Source organism: Hemibagrus wyckioides, linkage group LG17 (genome assembly GCF_019097595.1).
Source record: "Hemibagrus wyckioides isolate EC202008001 linkage group LG17, SWU_Hwy_1.0, whole genome shotgun sequence".
Classification (NCBI taxonomy): Eukaryota; Metazoa; Chordata; class Actinopteri; order Siluriformes; family Bagridae; genus Hemibagrus; species Hemibagrus wyckioides.
The window spans coordinates 9,813,859-9,833,024 of NC_080726.1; the positions used below are offsets into that span (position 1 = coordinate 9,813,859).

Genomic DNA, 19,166 nt, shown 5'->3' on the forward strand with positions numbered 1-19,166 from the left:
TAATCATTGATTACAAATGTGATTATTTATGCTCTTTGTCTGAAGTATATTTTTTAATAGGCATGTAAAAAGATTGAGAGAGAGAGAGAGATCTATATTGTGTTGGGTAGTTTATACATTGTGTTTATTAACGTTATCATTGTTGACTCTATATTCATGAAATAAATACGGTTTCTTAATTAAAAGCTTTACACCACTGAGAAACGATCTTTTACCAAAGAGATTAAGAAAGATTGACTTTCTCTTTACGTTTCACGTTTTAATTACAACGTAAATCTTCCTACTGCTCCGGTTAATAGCTCTTGCACAATAGATTGATGTGATTTGCTATTAAAAACACCACACCGTTTCCTCATGAGGTATCCTAAAGGCATCTACTCATAAAATATATGAGAACCCACAGTTCGTTCTGCTGTTGTTGACATGCACACTGTTGGTACATGCTGTGCTGCTGCGAGTGATTTGGCAGCGGTGCCATATTAAAGGAGCTCTTTACTGACCCCCAGTGCAATAAAGTGGAACTTCAAATACAGGAGATAAAATGATATCTGGATTATCAACACAGCTGGCATGTCTAGAGGGAAAGCAATGTACCAAGTAGGGCATGACTGACAGGTGAGAATGGCTTATGGCTTATTTGATATAGACTGGTTTGACGGTTCCGCAGAAATGTCTGCTCTTAGACAAGAGATGAAACCCATCATAGACAATTAAGACGGTGCAAAAAGCTTGCAAGAGCATAACTAATATCTTTTACTTACGTCGACTACAACTAATGATAAATTAAACGGCACGTTCAATGACGCTCTGAAAAAGCTTTATTTCACACAACATTTAGTTAATGCATTGCCATATTTAACTGGTATTCTAACTGGTTATATGCAAAAAATGTTTTTTAAAAAAAATCTTAAAACTGAAATCCAGATGTTGAGTCCAACAGTTTATCAGCATACAATTTCACTGAATATGATGTTTAGTGTAGAGCAGGTTTTTGTCATGTAAAACAACACTTCAGAGCAGAGCGATCGGAGTGTTTGTCACCGTGGAATGGAGACCTGACATGCTGTCTGTGCCGGTGAAGTCGCTCGAACACAGTCCAGTGACGTAAAGGTCAGAAACACTCGCCTGCAGCGCTGCTTCTGATCCAGCTGTGTTCACCTGCTCACCCCCTGAGCCACAGCCCTTCCCACAATCCCCGACATGATCAGGGCTGAGTTGCTCAGATGTGCTGGACATGTCCATGAGAGTCAGCGGATCTGAAGCCAAACTGTCATTCCTAAGCTCCTCCCAGAGACAACCTGCAGAGAGTGATATGGCATCAACTTGATAGAGCAGTTAATCACAACTTACATTTATCTCATTTATACAACCGAGTGGTAACAGAGGGTTAAGGGCATGGTTCATGGGCTCAGCAGTGGCAGCTTAACAGTATTGGGATTCAAACTCGCAACCTTCCAATCAGTAGTCCAGCACCTTATCCACTGAGTGACCACATTCTAGATGTTTCTTCCCTATTACCTAACAGCTGTCTAGTATCCTTCTTCACGTAGTTAAGGTTTCATCGCTTCTTTTGAGTTCATTCATGTAGGAAAACACAATTATCATTTCATTCTAGATTTAATCAAGAATTTATGTTCTCAGTACACACGGCACCATGCACTGTAGACACGTAGGCGGTCAACATCAGTAACATCTGTCAGTAATTAAATTTCCCCTACGGCGGGTTAATAAAGGTACATCATTATATCTATCTGTCATCTCCCTATCTGTGTATCTAGCCATCTAACTGTCAAATGTATCTAAATAATAAATGTACAGTACACATAAGTAAACAAACTAAATAATAAACAACAGTATATGGTTGGCATTCAATAGATAATCTATTTTATGCATGATACAAACATTCAGTGGTTCATGAAAGCTGGCTTCAGTAATTGGTGTATTTTGGTCAAGGTAGATCCAGAGAGATGTAAACTCTGTACAGACAGGAGATGGAGCTCAGGATCAGACCCTGGAACTGCACCATTATGCTGCCTTAATAACTTTGTGGTGTCATGTACTGTTGTACCTTTTACGAAACATTCAAATGAATATGGTATGCTTTGTCTAGTTGAACATCTGATTTCCTACCATGAAGTTGCAGGTCTGTTAGGCTTGGATTGAGCATGTCTATGTCGTTACTCAGGTCCCCCTCCATGAGGAGCTCCTGCATGCTTCCCAAAGCACTGTGGCTGGCCTGTAGAGCAGCGCTGTAGCTCGGTGGTGTGTGTGCAGGTAAAGGTGAGTCCAGGCTGCCAGTCCTAGGTGGCAACTGTGTGCTGGGCTGCTGGGGGATGGAGGGGTAGAATGAGAAGCCTTGGGGACTAGAGGGCAGGTAAGGGAGCTGCTGGGAGGCAGTTTGTGATGGTAAACTGTAATAACTGTAATATGGTCGTCTTTGGTGAGTCGTGGGAGTGTATGGAGGAGGAAGGCTGACTCTGGGGAACTGATTGTGTGTGTGGTTGTTGAGTTGGGCAGAGATGGACCTGGGCTTCTCTGGTCTATCACCCAGAAGATGATCCAGTAATTCTGTAAGATTCACAAAGGATATTTAACTTAATTTCTTACTAATTTCATCACTTGCATGAAAGTGCACATACATTAATCAGGCATAACATTATGACCACCTGCCTAATATTGTGTCGGTCCACCATTTTTCTGCCAAAACAGCCCTGACCCGTCATGTACTGTGTATTCTGACACCTTTGTATCAGAACCAGCATTAACTTCTTCAGCAATTTGAGCAACAGTAGCTCTTCTTTTGGATCGGATCACATGGACAAACCATTGCTCCCCATGTGCATCAGTGAGCCTTGGCCACCCATGACCCTGTCTCCGGTTCACCACTGTTCCTTCCTTGGACCACTTCTGATAGATACTGACCACTGCAGACCGGGAACACCCCAAAAGAGCTGGAGTTTTGGAGATGCTCTGATCCACAATCTGGCTGTGTATTTTGTATTTTTTTGGCAGTGTTATTCACTTCACCTGTCAGTGCTCATAATGTTACGCCTGATCGTTGTATGTAAGACATTTAATTCATCATAACATAAGTGCCATTTCATTTGCACAGCTATAAAATATTACATGTGCATACATTCAATCTGAAATAATTAAGTGCGGACCCACAAAGTTTGAGTCTTTCTGAAACTGCTGATGTCCTGGGATTGTCAATGGAGTTTACAACTGATGGTATGAAAAACAAAAAACATTCAAAGAGGAGCAATTCCACAGGCAGAAATACCTCAAGAAGAATGTCCAGATTAGTTGACTCACACTACTCACAATACAAACACTGTATTTGAGCAGAAAAGCCTCTCAGAAGAAGTGAAACAGAAGACCACACCAGGTTCCCTTCCTATCAGCTAAGAACATGAATCTGAGACAACATTGAGAACATACAGTATTCACTATCACTGGATATCATCTGACCTTTTTCCAGTCTTCAACTGTCCAATTACCCATTGCTGAGGTGTTCCTTATAAAATGTCAGGCACATTTTCTTTCAAAGGAAAATACTGTAGAGCTGTTTTTCATAATAAGCCATGTGGAATACCTTTCATTAGCTAAGCTGTGCTCACCTGGTCTGGCCATGCTCCTTCGTACTGTCACAGGATCCTTCCTCCTCCACTTCTGCAGCTCTTCTTGCATCTTCTCCACTTTGGCTGGGTTGAGCGCCCACAGGCAGCCCTTCCGTGACGAGTTCCCCTTCTTGTTCTCAACTTTCTCAAAGCACTTGTTCAAGGAGAGGTTGTGACGAATGGAGTTCTTCCAGCCATCAGGTGCTGTCTGATCAAGCAAAAATGAAATCTGAGACTGAGAAGAATATTGGCTCTCTACATGCAGGACATGATATCATGTAAAGGTACAAAGCCTTTAAACGGCTCAGGTCTTAGAAAAGTGGTTTCCATATGCAAAACTTTGGAAAGATTTCTAATTGATGATAAATTCATGTCTAATAAGAAAAAGTCAAGGTTACTCAAGATTTGATGTTAGATATTGGTGTAACTGTTGACTATTCATCATTTTCATCACGTTTATGCAACGGATTTTCACGTTTCTTTATAGCGATCCAAAGCGCAATGGTTTCAGGGCAGATTTAATTTGACAACCAGAAGACATCCTGAGATAATACAGAAGGAATGCATCTGCATCGTTTTAACTTATGCCTGCAGACTATTCGTGACTGATGATTGGCAGCTCCTATGAAAAATACTGAAAGGTGCCATGATGACCCCTGGCAACCCTTCAGTAAAGATGCACAGAACATAAATATACTGTATTCTAATATAATACTGTGCCATGAATAAGGCTACTTAATGAATTGTCACTGAAAAATGCGGCTTACACACAGAAGAGTAATATTATTGTCATTCATCCACCAAATCGAAATGAATGTAAACATACTATCGCTTCTACAAACCCGCACATTGTCTCGAAAGGAATTTCATCGTTCTGCCTCAAACTTGAGTTAACGCGTGCGATGTGTATATGCCTCAGCTGCTCTTTACTTACTGTATAGTACTGTAAAGACAGTGGAGCTGCTCAAGGTCTGAATCTGTGTTTTACACGCATGGCAACCAACACAGTGTCATGCTAATCTCTTTATTAGATAAGCCTGTCTGAAGCCAAACCAAGACAGCAGGTGAAGACATAGAAATCAAGCTATAACGGGCATAGCCCAGGGCAGCTCCAGCACAGAGCTCCACTTGTGTTCGTGATTCTTCATCATTGATCATGACTGGGACTTTGCCAGGTTAATGTCCCCAGGAGCAATGGAAAGGTTTGCCAGGCAGTACAACCTAGTGTATCATTTTCAGAAAGAAATATCCTTTTTTATGTCATGAATACAAATGTGTGTCAGAATTAAATAGAAGTAGGAGATCTTTGTCACATGATCATGGGACAGAGTATCGTTGCAGGAGTTAAGAATTAAAGCCTGTAAAAGTACCTTGAAGTAAGGGAAGTGCTCTGTCATGAAACTGTAGATCTCACTAACAGGCAGGCTACCAGTCCTGCTGTTCCTCAGAGCCATGAAAATAAGAATGCTGAAACAGATGAGGAAAATAACTCTCTTAAGGAATTAAAGAAATGGTTAATCTATTTAAAGTTCTATCTTTGGGGAATTAGGATTTTTGTGAGGCACAAAAACAGACGACTGATTTAATCTAATAACTCCATTACTGCCATGCTCAGTGTGCATTACTAAGACTAGCTCTATGAACCAAAGGTTATAAAGGTTATATAAACCACACAACTCCATGCATTCACATTCAGTAAGACCTTATCATAGAGTTAGTATTAATATTTTACATTAACATTCCTATAACTGACATTCACACATTATTTAACATAAACAAATCATGCAGTGGCATTAATGACATCATAAATAACATTAACAAAATAACTAACACACGTAGGGATAAATAATAATAACCCAATTTAATATTAAAAAATTAAATACAGAAGTAAACATCCATAGAAATTGTAAAATGAATATCTACAATATATTATTACAATATATTATCTATAATAAGATATTTTACAAGCTAGCTGGCAAAATCCACCGCTGAGGCTGAGGCAAGGAATTTATTTTCATCATGATTTGAACAAACATTACCGTAAAGGTGTTAACTTTAAAACAAGTGTCAATTAGTACCTGTGCAACCCTAGTTTGTTCTTTGTTAACATTAGTTATGGTGACTTAATAAGAAGTTTCTGCTTTGTTAAAGTTCAGTTCAGTAAATAATGGTAGTTATGTGACCGTCGATGTCAAGCATTACGAGAAAAAAAAAAGAATGAATGAATGAATGAATGAATGAATAAATAAATAAATAATTTTTGAGAAGTTATTTGTTGTCGCTACAATTTCGAATTAAAAATGCTAATAATAGCTGGTTGGTAGCTGGCTAATTTATAGAATCAGATTGTAATTTTTACAGTCATCCTACAGGTGGAATTGCAATTGACTCCACAATACTAGCTAAAATGTATATGTATGTACAAATACATGTACAAATTGTGTAAAGTAAATCATTTCCATAAGATTTCTACATATATATATATATATATATATAAAACTATACATAAAAATATATAAAACTACATTTAGACAGCTAGAAGGAATTACAGCGGTGTCTCTAAAAAGCAATTGAGCTAAATTGATGATATCGTATCTTCGAATGTCTGCACTATATGAAAATATAAAAGCTCAGATGTCTTAAACTGAGTACAGAGTTCATCACACACCTGCATGCCTCAGGGAGTGATTTGTTGAGGGCAGGTGTGTTACTTCAGTACAGGATAAAGGAGGCTTGTGTGCTTACCTATAGGAGTAGATGGGTTTGGGGTATTGCGGCTGGACTGAACCATCTCGACTGGTTTGTGGGGAGAGGCTTTGGTAAGAATAGCGTGAGCTGATTTCTATTCCTCCCGATGAATATTCGGCAGGAAACTGGAGAAAACGCATCAAAATGAATGTCATGCAGTGACAGTTTTATTAATTGTAAGCTGAACAAATGTATAAATAATAAAAAGATGCATTCAGGTTTTGTAATATATTGCAATTTCAAAAACTATGGCTGAATCACAAAAATGTTTGCCCAGCCTTTCTACAAAACCGCACATACTTTTCCCTAAATACTGTACACATGTTGAGCCTCCTCAAAGGAGGTGGTGGCTCAGTGGTTAAGGCTCTGGGTTACTGAGCATTCAAGCCCAAGCACTGCCAAGTTGCCACTGTTAGGCCCTTGAGCAAAGCCTTAACCCTCTCTTCTCCAGGAGTGCTGCATCATGGCTGACCCTGGCTTCCTAACAAGCTAGGATATGCAAGGGAAAGAATTCCACTATGCTGTAGAGTGTATGTGATGATTAAAGGCTTCTGCTGTCTTGTACTGGTTCTTTTATTATTATTTTCTGTCACTGAGATTATGTAGAACATCATCTTGCCAATGTTTTGATTGCAAGTATGAAACACCTCCAAACTATTCCTTTGTTATCATACGTTGCATTTCTTGTTGACACATGCACATGAGTTCAGCTGCAGGACTGATATTGACTTTCCAGGGTAAATAAGAATGCATAACTGGAACTGGATAAATACCTTTATTGTATTCCATAGTGCATGAAAAATATCACCATCTATCACTGCACATGAATGCATTTACCAATACGAACTTATGCATATTGAACCACACACAGACACCCAGGTTACCTGTTGGTGCAGGGGGCTGATGGTGCTGTATGCACTGTGAGTAGACGTGGAGTAACTAGGTGGATCTTCAGGCCTGTTCTGCATCTGATCAGTGCTCTCCTCAGCTCCCTGCCCCCCGAAAACAGCCCATAAGATCATTTGGAACATGCATACAAAGTAGTTCATTAATGTTAATATTGCCCTATAGTGAAGTTATCTGCAATCACATCTGCCTGTCTAACATTCCTCTACTCAAAGAAGTCTCGCCCCTGGCAATGCAACTGCACTGGCAAAATTAGATTTCTCAAAGATCTGACAGACTTATCATCTATCTACCTATGCCTCCTTAAAGACTGCTACATTAGTCCTTTTTTTAATTTATTTATTTAAAACTTAAACCCTGCCTACTTTCAGGGTCATCACCATTAGTGGATTTCCATTAGGGTGCTATTACAAGGTGTGCTTTGGTGACCCAGATCAGAATAACTGTTGGTTATTTCTAAAATGCAAAATATCACATCAACATAGCTGATGAAAACAATTGTGTATATATATATATTTTTATCGCACTAATCATATCTTCAAATCATGTCACAAAAACAGTCTGGATTGATCTGGATGTTGACTACAAGCTAGTAGTTCAGGTTTACCTGCTTACCTACTTTGAGGTGTAGGACATCGGCTTTTTTGACATTTCAAATAGAATAACAGTAATCTAGTCTACATATATAATAATTAGAAAGTGGATTTTTGATCTGTGAATTATTTAATCGGTTTATTTAATCTGCTTTAAATCTGCTCTTTACTGTCAACATATACATGGATGACATGCTTGCAGGTAAAACTTGTTTATCTGTGAGTTTGGAGATAGATATTTTACATTATCAATAGGTGAATAAAGTATTTTCCGGTTTATTGAACTCGTTTTTGACTAAAATGCCACATATACATTAAACTATTTAATACTGAATTTACAAACTGTCTTGAAATGACTGACTGGACAAACCCTAAAGCCATCTCCCATCTCCCATTTGCGTACATGTTCATTTTATATCAATGAAAATAAATTATTTTGCCACAGATAAGTCCATTTTTAATTCAAACTTTATTCGAAAGAATCATATTTAATATCTAAAATCATAGGGAAAGAAAAAATCAGTTATCTATTTAACCTCTTACCATAAACATGGAGGACTGTACAGTGGTGCTGAGTGAAGTCCAGCTATTCTGCTCTTCAATGTCAACATTAACTGGAGTGAGCGATTCGGGTAGTTTACTCTCCCTGAGGCAGCAATACAGCGAAGATCCAGTGACTTCTCCATCGCTGTACTGCCTCCCGTAAGGGTGAAATCGCTTGTCTTTGCTTGATTCGGACTCCAGATCCGCACAGCTCCCATCCACACTGTGCCTCCTGAAGCGTTCTGCAGCTCCACTCTTCAGCCTGTAGATGATGCTGTCTCTCTGAGAGCTGGTGACAGAGGCTTGTGCACTGCTGGATTTCAGACACTAGACACGGCACAGCAAAATGAAAGCGTCATCTGTTTATCCACATGTCACTGATGTAATACAGTGTGAGGCTGTGATTCTATCTTAATCATCAGCAAGCACATTAGCGTACATCTAGGATCACGATCAGGTCAATAAAAAAGGTAAAAAGTCTTCTACATTTTTTTATTTCAGATTGGAAACTTCGACCTAGACAGTAATAAAAGTTACACTAAAAAAAAAACATTAAGAGAGGGCATCACCTGCTGTCCTAGTTTTACTCTAAAAGACTGTATAAAAATGCAAAGATATGTATGGCCCCTTTATCTAATAATGATTACATTAAAGCATTTGATGTGATATATGAGCTGTCACATATTAATATAGATCAAATAAACCTGACAAGGTTAAATTCAGGCACTGTGCCTCCAGGGCACCTTGTCCTTAGATGGTGCCTTGTGTTGAGGTTCATGGCCTCCTTAAGCTATAGAGGCATAAAGCATGTGCATACTCATGCATGCAGCTGCCTGGCAGCAGTAACCTCTTAACAGACACGGAGCATCTCCAACAAATTCACTGAGCAGGTAATATTTTTTTACTAGGTTTAGAGAAATCAGACCTGTGAGAGTGGCATTTGCAAGCTGGTCGATTCCAGCAGTGCAGTCTGAACGCTTTGTGGTGGGCTGCCGCTGACTGCAGGTGAGAAAGATCCTGGATTTATAGACATCTGTCCCTAGTGAGAGCAACCCTATGAAGAATGAAGAATGTAGTGATATTTATTATTGCATCAGTTCAAAACTCACAAAATTGTAGCCGTTTAATTTGTGGATAAGACTGTCACAACTAACTAGATGCAATAGCTCCATATAATATACAAAATGTTTGGGTAAAGAGAAAAAATACTATTAAACCGATACATTTTTTTTCTCTATTAATAGCCAGATTAATACACTATTTGGTAAATTTAGCCATCTAAATGTATTTCAAATTTTCAGAATCACACTGAACCATTTGCGGTCAACTGTATAGAAACAAAAATACAGAAATCTGCACACTGGTACAGTATCTCTGTCATTAAATTTCCCCGAACATCTTTGTTTAACCCTTTCATTCTGAGTTGAGCTGTTCTGATTTCCCATCAATAAAACTTTTAACCTAATGAGTATGCTTGTGTGCATTTGTTAAAATGGTTACGATCATTATTTTTAGTCTGTTAGCCTCCCTATTCGTTTCTGAAATCACTATAAAGGCAAAATTTAACAGCTAACCTTTAAGCAGTTGAACATTTAACTAAACTGACAAATTACAGTAGCCCCATGAACATCCAGCTCAGTCCCACAGGAAACCCACTCCAGTAATTATTACTATTTTTGCTTGTACCTGCCCACAATATATTTCTAATGAAGGTAGCTTCACAAGATAGCAACAAATTGAAAATGGCTAATGTATATGCTAACCAAGATAAAGTAATCTTGATAACCATGATAATTGTCAACTTGATAATTGATTTCTTTGTCCTTCAAGCTCCATATCTGACTGCCTGCTCCCAACTGCATTAAATGACAAAAATGGCCACTGATGTGATATTTTTTGTTGTTGGGTTCCACGGGATCGAACTCCCGAGGCATGCCTCTACTCCCAGGTTCACTAGGTAACGACTATAAAGCAGTTAGCAAAAACATTCTTTGCATATTATCACTATTAGTGGTGGTTTACTCTACTTAAATCAATTTTATACACACTGGGTATGTATATTCAATTAAATTAAATAAAAGTTATTCGTATAGCGCTTTTAGCAGTGGAGATTTTATAAAGTACATGTTATAATGCAGTTATAAAGTTCAAAATATGCCTGAGGCAATGGTGGCAAGGAAAAACTCCTTGAGATGATTATTCGGAAGAAACCTTGAGAGGAACCAGGCTCAGAAGGAAACCCATCCTCATCTGGGTGACACTAGATAGTAAATAATGTCCTTTCTACAGCTGTTTATAGTCAAGTGGAGTGTATCCTCTCAGAAATACTGTTTGCATCATGTTGTGTTAGTAACATCGCTACGAAAGAGTTACTTAAGCTGGGTACCAGTCTCTACCTTTAGTCTGTTATAAATGCATAAAAACTCACATTACTTCACTGTTTAGGTAATGCCCTGTATTTTGCACAGTTGCTATCATAGGTTTAGTGTAAATATAAAACATAGCATGAAAAATCTAACCAGCATCCATCATGACACAAATAAAAAAAAATAATGTAATTAATCTTTAAAATGGCTTTTGCCTTCACTCAGTATCGAACAGCATATTGTGATTGATGATTATAGTTTTAATACTAATAACACAATATTGATTGCCACAGAGAAGGGTTATTTTAACTTTGAGTTATTTTAGAATTTTCACGTTTTTCTGATGGAGGTATTCTAAATGTTCAAGGTTGGTGCAATTTACAATCTGGTCTCTTAGAAAAATTCACATACAGTTTGATTGCAACAGCTTCTATGCAACAAATATAATACACAAATAGCAAAAGATGCTGGAAATAAATTGTAGGTGAATTCTAAGACTGGTAGATATTATAATATATATGGCCAAAAGTATGTGGGCACTCTTTTTCACTCTTCTGGGAAGGATTTCCATAGATTTTGGAATGTGGCAGTGAGGATTTGTGTTCATTCAGATACAGGAGCATTAGTGGTGTCAAACAGTGATGTGGAGCTGCAAGTGTATGAGGATATTTCGTAAACTTGCCTAAAGTTATTCTGTAAAGTTGCCTATTTGATGAAGCAGAAGAACGTACCCACAAGTCTATCAGCAAGAACCACTGTTCCAACCTTCACCTAGAAACTACTTCGTTTTCTATATTTACGTCTGTTGGGTAACATTTTATCACACAGTTGCTAAATATAAGTTAGACCAGGGGTTCTCACATGTTCTCCACCGTGACCCATGTGTTCAAATATTAAGCTAATTATTTATACACTGACAAGCATAATATTATGACCACCTGTCTAATATTGTGTTGGTCCCCCTTTTGCTGCCAAAATGCAGCAAACTGTGATGCACTGTGTATTCTGACAACTTTCTATCAGAACCAGCATTAACTTCTTCAGCAATTTGAGCAACAGTAGCTCGTCTGTTAGATCGGATCACACGGGCCAGCCTTAACTCCCCACGTGCATCAATGAACCTTGGCGCCCATGACCCTGTCACCGGTTCACCACTGTTCCTTCCTTGGACCACTTTTGATAGATACTGACCACTGCAGACCGGGAACACCCCACAAGAGCTGCAGTTTTGAGGACGAAATGTTCACTTGCTGCTTAATATATCCCACCCACTAACAGGTGCCATGATGAGGAGATAATCAATGTTATTCACTTCACCTGTCAGTGCTCATAATGTTATGGCTGATCAGTGTATGTGTACAGTAATGTAAAAATATGTTTGGTTATTTATTAAAGCCATATATCTTTTTGTTACTAGGTTTTCACCACAGAACACTTCTACTTACTTAAACCCATTTAATTCAAACCATCAAACTATAATAATAATAATTATAATTTCACTGACTCAGAGCTGGACATGTCCAAATCTCTCGCTCTGTCAGCTGTTCTGCCCATGTTCATTGTTGGGTAACTTCTTAACAGTCACTGCTCTTCTTTCTCAAGTAAGCATTTTCACAGTGAAACTGTCTGCCTGCAACTTTGCAATGAGGGAATATATATTTCTTATTTTAGACGGTTGATACCTGATACACAGAACAAGAAAGACACGTGTCCACAGGTGAGTTACTGGAACCGCTGTCTCCGTTGACTTACAGTAAGAGCCTGAGAGGGAAACGAGACTCATTAAAATAGCCAACAAACCATGAAGCATTTGTCACAGAAAGGCAAATTTATCTGCAGAATGGAGACGAAGTGAAAGAGAGATGGGCGAGTTGGACTTCATGCGGAACACAGTGACAGTGTAACTGAGACTTGTAGAGGAAGTTGAGATGTCTTTATGCTTTATGTCTTTACCTTTGCGACTTGATTGAAAGCAGTCCGGTGTGCAAAGAGGAAAAGGCTGAGCAGACAGAATAGCTCACGTCCTGCTTGAGTTAAATGATATCTGATCCACTGTCTATTGGGATCACTTGCTTTAGATTTTTATATTCCTTGTATGGGGGCCTTTTATTAGTTTAGACTTTAATCTTCTACTAAACTATATTGTATGAATTTTTGAAAAATATCATTAACATGTTTTATCATTTTCAACTTGCCAACTATATGCAGTGTGTTGCAGATCCTGTCATGGATCAGTGCACACAGTTGGACTTTAACCACAGTGCAAAGTAAATCTAAAAAGTATTTACCTCAGTGATCTCTTGCTTGTTCCATGCATGTCAATGCAACATCCTGTACAGTTCTGATTGACATTTTAAATGGACTGTGTTTCTCCCTTTACCATGTCATTCATCATGTCAATAGCACTTTTTTCTTCCTTCTCTACACTTCGGCTGTTTTTTTTTTTATTTTCCCTCTGATGTGCAAATCATTGAGAGCGAATGTCATCAGCATCAGAGAAAATGCCGTACATCTCTTCCTGCAGATCTGCCTGGTCTGTGGTTTGTCTGTCACTGAATAATAGTCACATTCTTGACTTAATACATACACCTTCTTACATAATATTTGACGTGTCATGTAATGAGTAATTGACAGAAGTATGCTATGCTGGCGAAAGTGGCTTTTTTTCTCCTGTCCCACTTGAACTATGCTAAACATCATATATGTTGTTTACTGTAGCATGCCAAACATTTGTAAAGCATTTCCAGCACAGAGGGATGTCACACTGCCATGACATACTGCTTCATAAACATCATATATATACGGCAGATGAGTAATCAACTCTTAACCATTAAATATCTGTCACAAATCATTCACTGCTTGCGTGCATCATTTGGCTTTAAAGGTGTAATTTCATAAACAGTTAAAAACAATAATCTGAGAAAAGGGAGAGCTAAATTGCATAATTTGATAGGTTAGTGTTGACAGATTTATGGTTTTATAGGGCAAAGAAAAAGAGGCCCTGGTTATTGCTGTTGTGCTGACACAACCTACATGTGTGGAATACGCTTAGCTCTTTCCTTGCTATTAGATCCTGAGACTTTGTTTATGGTTATGGTCCATCACCTACAAAATGATGCCAAACCGGTTGTTTTCACTGTAATACAAAGATTTTCCCCACTTTGATGCATTTCATAAATGTCACCACACCTAACACTGCAGGTGTCAAAGCACTTGTTTGTCTATTCAAATATACTATAATACAATACAATAGTGTGAAAAGTTGTTGTTGATGATCTTTCGGCTGCTCCCTAGGTGTGTGAAAGGTTTATTTCTCCGATAATCCCCCCATTAATACTATAATAATTTGTTTTTAGACTGTGCAGTATGTTTAAAATCTATCCTTATTTTGCACATATTTGAGAACATTTATATGAGTAGTTATATGAGTATGTTATATATTTAATTCAAGGTGGCTCAGTGATTTGTCACGTTACTGGAATGCTCTAGTCTCCCTTCTACACATGCATCTACATGTACACACACACACACACACACACCTGTGACAAGTGCTCTTTTAAAATTAACAAAAGAACCAGTATGTTGAAAATGAAGATGATGTATAGTATTCTAATGAGAATTAAACCTTCTTAAACATTAAATAATATCAGAATTAAAGTAATGCACCGGCATTAGCAGAAGATATTTTATATCTGTAATTTGTATATTGCAATGCATGAATTAATAGTAAGGGATATGAAAGTAGCACAGGCCATTATTAATGCAGGGTATAAATAAATTGTTGTTAAAGTCTGATTTTGGGGTAATTCCCCTGTCCCACAGTCAAATCTAATAATGCATGTTAGAAATCCAGGCGACATCAGTGTTACACCAGCTGCACCTACCAGTGGGTTTGCCCTTCCTGTGCCCTTTTGTGTGACATGAAGTTTCCTCCTTTTGACTTAACATTTAAGAAGACATGCAGGAAGCAGATAGAGACAAAATATTCTATCACATATTCTACCTGACAACAAAAATTCTACACAAACATAAACACATTCTGCAAGGATTGTTTGAAGGATTGTTTCACTCATTTTATATATATATATATATATATATACAATATCAGTATTAGATTTATATTACAATATAACAACAACAGACTGACCAATCATTATTTGAGCAATAAATATGCCATTTCACAATTTGGGTAAATCATTGTATCATGCATTTCAAAATCCACTGTCATCACTGAAATGACTTACCTTATATTTAGTGAATGCCCTCCTCAGGTCTTCTTCCATTCAGACTTTCAAACACTGCATCCCATAATAAGCGTGTCATTCATAAGCACACCCACACACCCACAAACATAAACGCCCCCTTAAAGCGGCTCAGGGAGGACTCTTGTCTTGTCCTTCTTTCTCTCTTTTTGCTTAACTCTCTACTCTAAGTCACTGTGCTAAATGATGAAGTTTCAGCTGAAACAGTGTTAATAGATATCTCTCCCTCTGGCTCAGAGCCAAACTACCGGAGCCACACAGCCATGGGAGAGAGAGACCTGCTGCAACAGGTTTCCCAACACACACACACACACATTTCTCTGGATTTTTAAATATGACACTGGATACAGCTTTAATCACAATCCCATTACTGTACCTCTCAGGCCCTTTGCTCAAATAGAGCCTAAGGGGGTCACCTTGCTTAAACATTGTGATGGTAGCTGTTCTCTCCTGTCCTGCTTTCATTTCTGCACACCTTCCTCTCCTTCATCTGAAGGTTTCTCTGCTTTCTCCATGCTGTATTTCTGCACAAGGACTTCACCCAGGTGGAGACAAGTCTGAAAGGCATGTTGGTATACTGTCATGACTGGTGCCAACAATGATACAATGGATACTGTGTATAAAAAGTATGTCATGACTGCCAAATCGCATACAATCCCTGAAAAAGTTCAATATAAACAGCTATCTTTGAACAGACTTTAAAGGCTCATATTTTACACTGATGCATTAGCTGTCACCAAGTATGTCACTGTAAAGTAAACATCTAAAAAAAATATAGAGAGAGAGTAGATAGAACACAGATAAGAAATTTCAGCAAAAGCCTTCCAATTCTCTGATCCTTAACAAATGACCAGTTAAAAAAGGTGCTCCAAGCTGCCACTGATCATTCCTTTTAAAGAGTCAGCTTGAAATAACATATCCACAGAATGCTGAAAGGGTAGATATTGTGGCAAATAGTTTGCCACATGATGTGGCATGATAGAGCCTGAGTACACAGCTGCCAGTCTTTGCGTGCTCACCGATAAAGCTGGTGAACTAGGGCAATGCTCACAGATCCCTCCTTCTCAATAATGCACCGCAACACGTTGAACATTCCTGCTATACACATAAACTGACAATTTTACAAGAGGGTGGTGTAACGGCAGAGAACACGAAGCTCTTTCCTAACATGCTTGAACCCCGGCCTTTTGGTGTGTTGACAGAAACAAATGGTTTGCCATTTCTCTGACTTCAGATCCTGAATAAAAGTCAGTAATGCAGAAAAGAAATATACAAATCAGCTCAAATTAGGAAAACCTCTGCAGTCAGGTTCAAAGATGTTTTATGGTTTCATGCATCATAAAGCAATCATCACGACAGCTGGATTTATGAACTTGGTCGTTCACTTTCAGCTCAAGGTGAAAGCAATAAAATTATGTATCTTCCAAGAGAAGTCCAAACAGCTGCCAGGGTGTGCAGCAAATCTCCTGCATGAATGAACGAAGTCACTCCCACAAGAGTGTCCATGCCAAAGACAACTGGATCATCTGAAACTATTACGCATTCATCATGAAAAAATAACAAATACGATCAGTAATTTTACATGCATGATCCCCTTTTTAAAATAACCCTGAGCCAATTATTCCATTTGTTAAAGATCAAGGATATTGACATTAAAAAACAATATGATCACCACGTTAAAATAGATATTAATGAAACTTTAAATCTGACTTGATATATAAGAGCTGACTAGAGGAACAAATGTTTCATATGGGTCATCCTGAGGTTATCATCGGCTTGTTAAACCTAAATATATCTTTCAAACATACATTGTAATATTCCAGGCTTTGCTGTGACTATACAAAGAATTAAATTGTGATGGTACAACATTTTTACTGCACAGCTCCAGTGTCCCTGTTTTACTCCTGAGCTCGGGTTTCTCTCTGTGTTCTTTCTGTGTCTGCGTGGGCTTCCTCTGGATTCTGTAGTTCCTTTCCTGCTCTAAAAAACATGGTAGAAGGTGGATTAGCTATTGCTCATAGTTGTGAATGTGAGTGACCGTAGTACCTTGCCTCATACCTAGTGTTCCAAGTGGCTACTGAAGATGAAGTGAATTGGAAGTTTGCATGTTCTTCTCTGGGTTTCCTTTGGGTACTCTGGTTTCCTAAGTCCAAAGTCCTCCCTAAGTCTCCTGCTTTGTGCCCATAGTCCTTTGGGATAGGCTCCATTTACACTTACTGCATTTGACAGACTCCCTTATCCAGAGTGACTTACATTTATATCATTTATGCAAATGAGCAACTGAGAGTTAAGGGCCTTGCTCAGGGGGCCAGCAGTGCAAGCCTGATGGTCCTGGGATTCAAACTCAACTTTCTGATCAGTAGTCTAATGTCTTAAACTCTACAACTGACCCTTGCTCTAGTTTCCCAGCAACCCTGTGTTGGATAAGTGGTTCAGAAGATGGATGGATGGATGGATGGATGGAGGGATGGATGGATGGATGGAGGGAGGGATGGATGGATGGAGGGAGGGATGGATGGAGGGATGGATGGATGGATGGAGGGATGGAGGGATGGATGGATGGATGAATTGGATTGAATTTGAGTTTACAGCAGTATACAGTAATTGCAGTAATTATTTGAGATCCACTTCTTGGGATTTAAAATAAAATTAGATGCTGCTGTGTTTCAACAGTATTCAACCACATTTATTTATATAATACTTTTAACAATAGATATTGTTCCAAAATCAGATTTAAAAGATTTACTGGTTATAGATTTAATTTTTGCAAATGCAAAATTCCATAAGATGACTTGAGGAACCATACTTAAGAGGAAAGCCCTTCTTATGGGTAATTATTCATCACACATTGCTTTGTGTCTATTAGGATCTTGATTATGAGCATCAGGGTGGGTATTATTATTATTTTTTTGAAGTTTTAAATCTAAATCTATAATATCAAAGTGAAGTTATCCACTGTACATTAATGGGACTTTTATTTATTTTATTTATTATTTTTTTGCAAGCAGAGTCTTTAAGCTATCAAAGTAAGAACATGGTTTTAGTAGCAGTGTATGATTCTCATATGTAGAGCATCAAGTTTTAGGGGAAGATCATTTTAATTAATTATATAATTAAATTTGGGATATTCCAGCCTTTAAATATCATACAGTCTAACATTCTGTATTTTTTCAAATTGTGAGTGCTAAAAGTTTTAGATTATGTAAAGCTAAGTATAAATGTGTTCACAGGTCAAATTGAACTCAAAAGTGCCACCAGAGTTACAGTTTTGAGGATGCTGATTTTCTTCTTACAACCGTGTGCAAATATTAACGAACGCCAATTATTCCTAAATGACCAATCCCATTCATGCCGCAGACTATTTACACCTTCTGACACCTACAAAACTCAATAGAAGCCATTTAATTAGTGTCACAACTCAAATAAATTATTTTAATGTTTATGATTTGGAATCATCTGGTTAGGTTTTCACTCATGGAAACACTATAAAATAGTCCGGATCATGAGCGGAGTGACCTGATATTAAATACACAGGCAAATTATTTTAGTGAAAATAAGAGCATGGTGCATGAAGACAGCTTTATTTAGTGAGGCACTCTGGGACAGTACATTAGTGTTCTTACTTCTGCTGTACTTTATCATGATGACACCTTTCTGTTTACTTAACACAAAAGCAGCATGTTACTGCTACACGTGAGAAATGACTTTGACCTCAGAGTCTTTAACCAGTCATTACCTCTCTACTAAGGCTGGCTTAACCTACAACAGAAGCTATTCCCTAACTGTAGCCACTGTATTTAGTAATGAAGTGAATTATTGCTATAAGGGAATAATAATAATAGGGAGGTCTTTTTCTTGATATTTTCCAAGTTGGTATAGAGCAGAGAACTAACAAAAAGAAAGGGAGGGGGAAAAAACATTTCTTTCTATCTTTTGTTCTAACAATAGACCAGCCACTAATATCACACAACCAATAAAAGTACAGCACAGATATATATGGCACTGGTTTTAAGTCTATTGTGATTAGTGGCTCCCAATCTGTTCCTCTAGCCACAAGAGTTGACAGATTTCAAAAAATCAATACTACTCACTTCCCTGTAACTCATTCCCATGCACAGATTGCCCATG

The 19,166-nt window shown here is 38.1% G+C and overlaps 1 protein-coding gene across 3 annotated transcripts; it reads right to left on the reverse strand.

The window, feature by feature from the left end:
* Window positions 1-292: 292 nt before the first annotated feature.
* foxn1 (forkhead box N1) lies at window positions 293-16,028 on the reverse strand. Of its 3 annotated transcripts, XM_058413649.1 has the most exons (11): window positions 15,021-16,028; window positions 14,661-14,716; window positions 12,459-12,537; window positions 9,336-9,464; window positions 8,411-8,737; window positions 7,253-7,360; window positions 6,366-6,493; window positions 4,991-5,087; window positions 3,621-3,828; window positions 2,131-2,568; window positions 293-1,298 (listed from the first exon to the last, which is right to left on the reverse strand). In XM_058413649.1, exons 4-11 carry the CDS (start codon window positions 9,441-9,443, stop codon window positions 1,012-1,014), a joined length of 1,701 nt encoding a protein of 566 aa, XP_058269632.1. In that variant the 5' UTR covers window positions 9,444-9,464; window positions 12,459-12,537; window positions 14,661-14,716; window positions 15,021-16,028; the 3' UTR covers window positions 293-1,011. The 3 variants fall into 3 exon arrangements, with proteins under 3 accessions (XP_058269632.1, XP_058269628.1, XP_058269631.1); XM_058413645.1 differs by lacking the exon at window positions 14,661-14,716; XM_058413648.1 differs by lacking the exons at window positions 14,661-14,716; window positions 15,021-16,028 and having other exon boundaries at window positions 12,459-13,340.
* Between the last annotated feature and the right edge of the window lie 3,138 nt (window positions 16,029-19,166).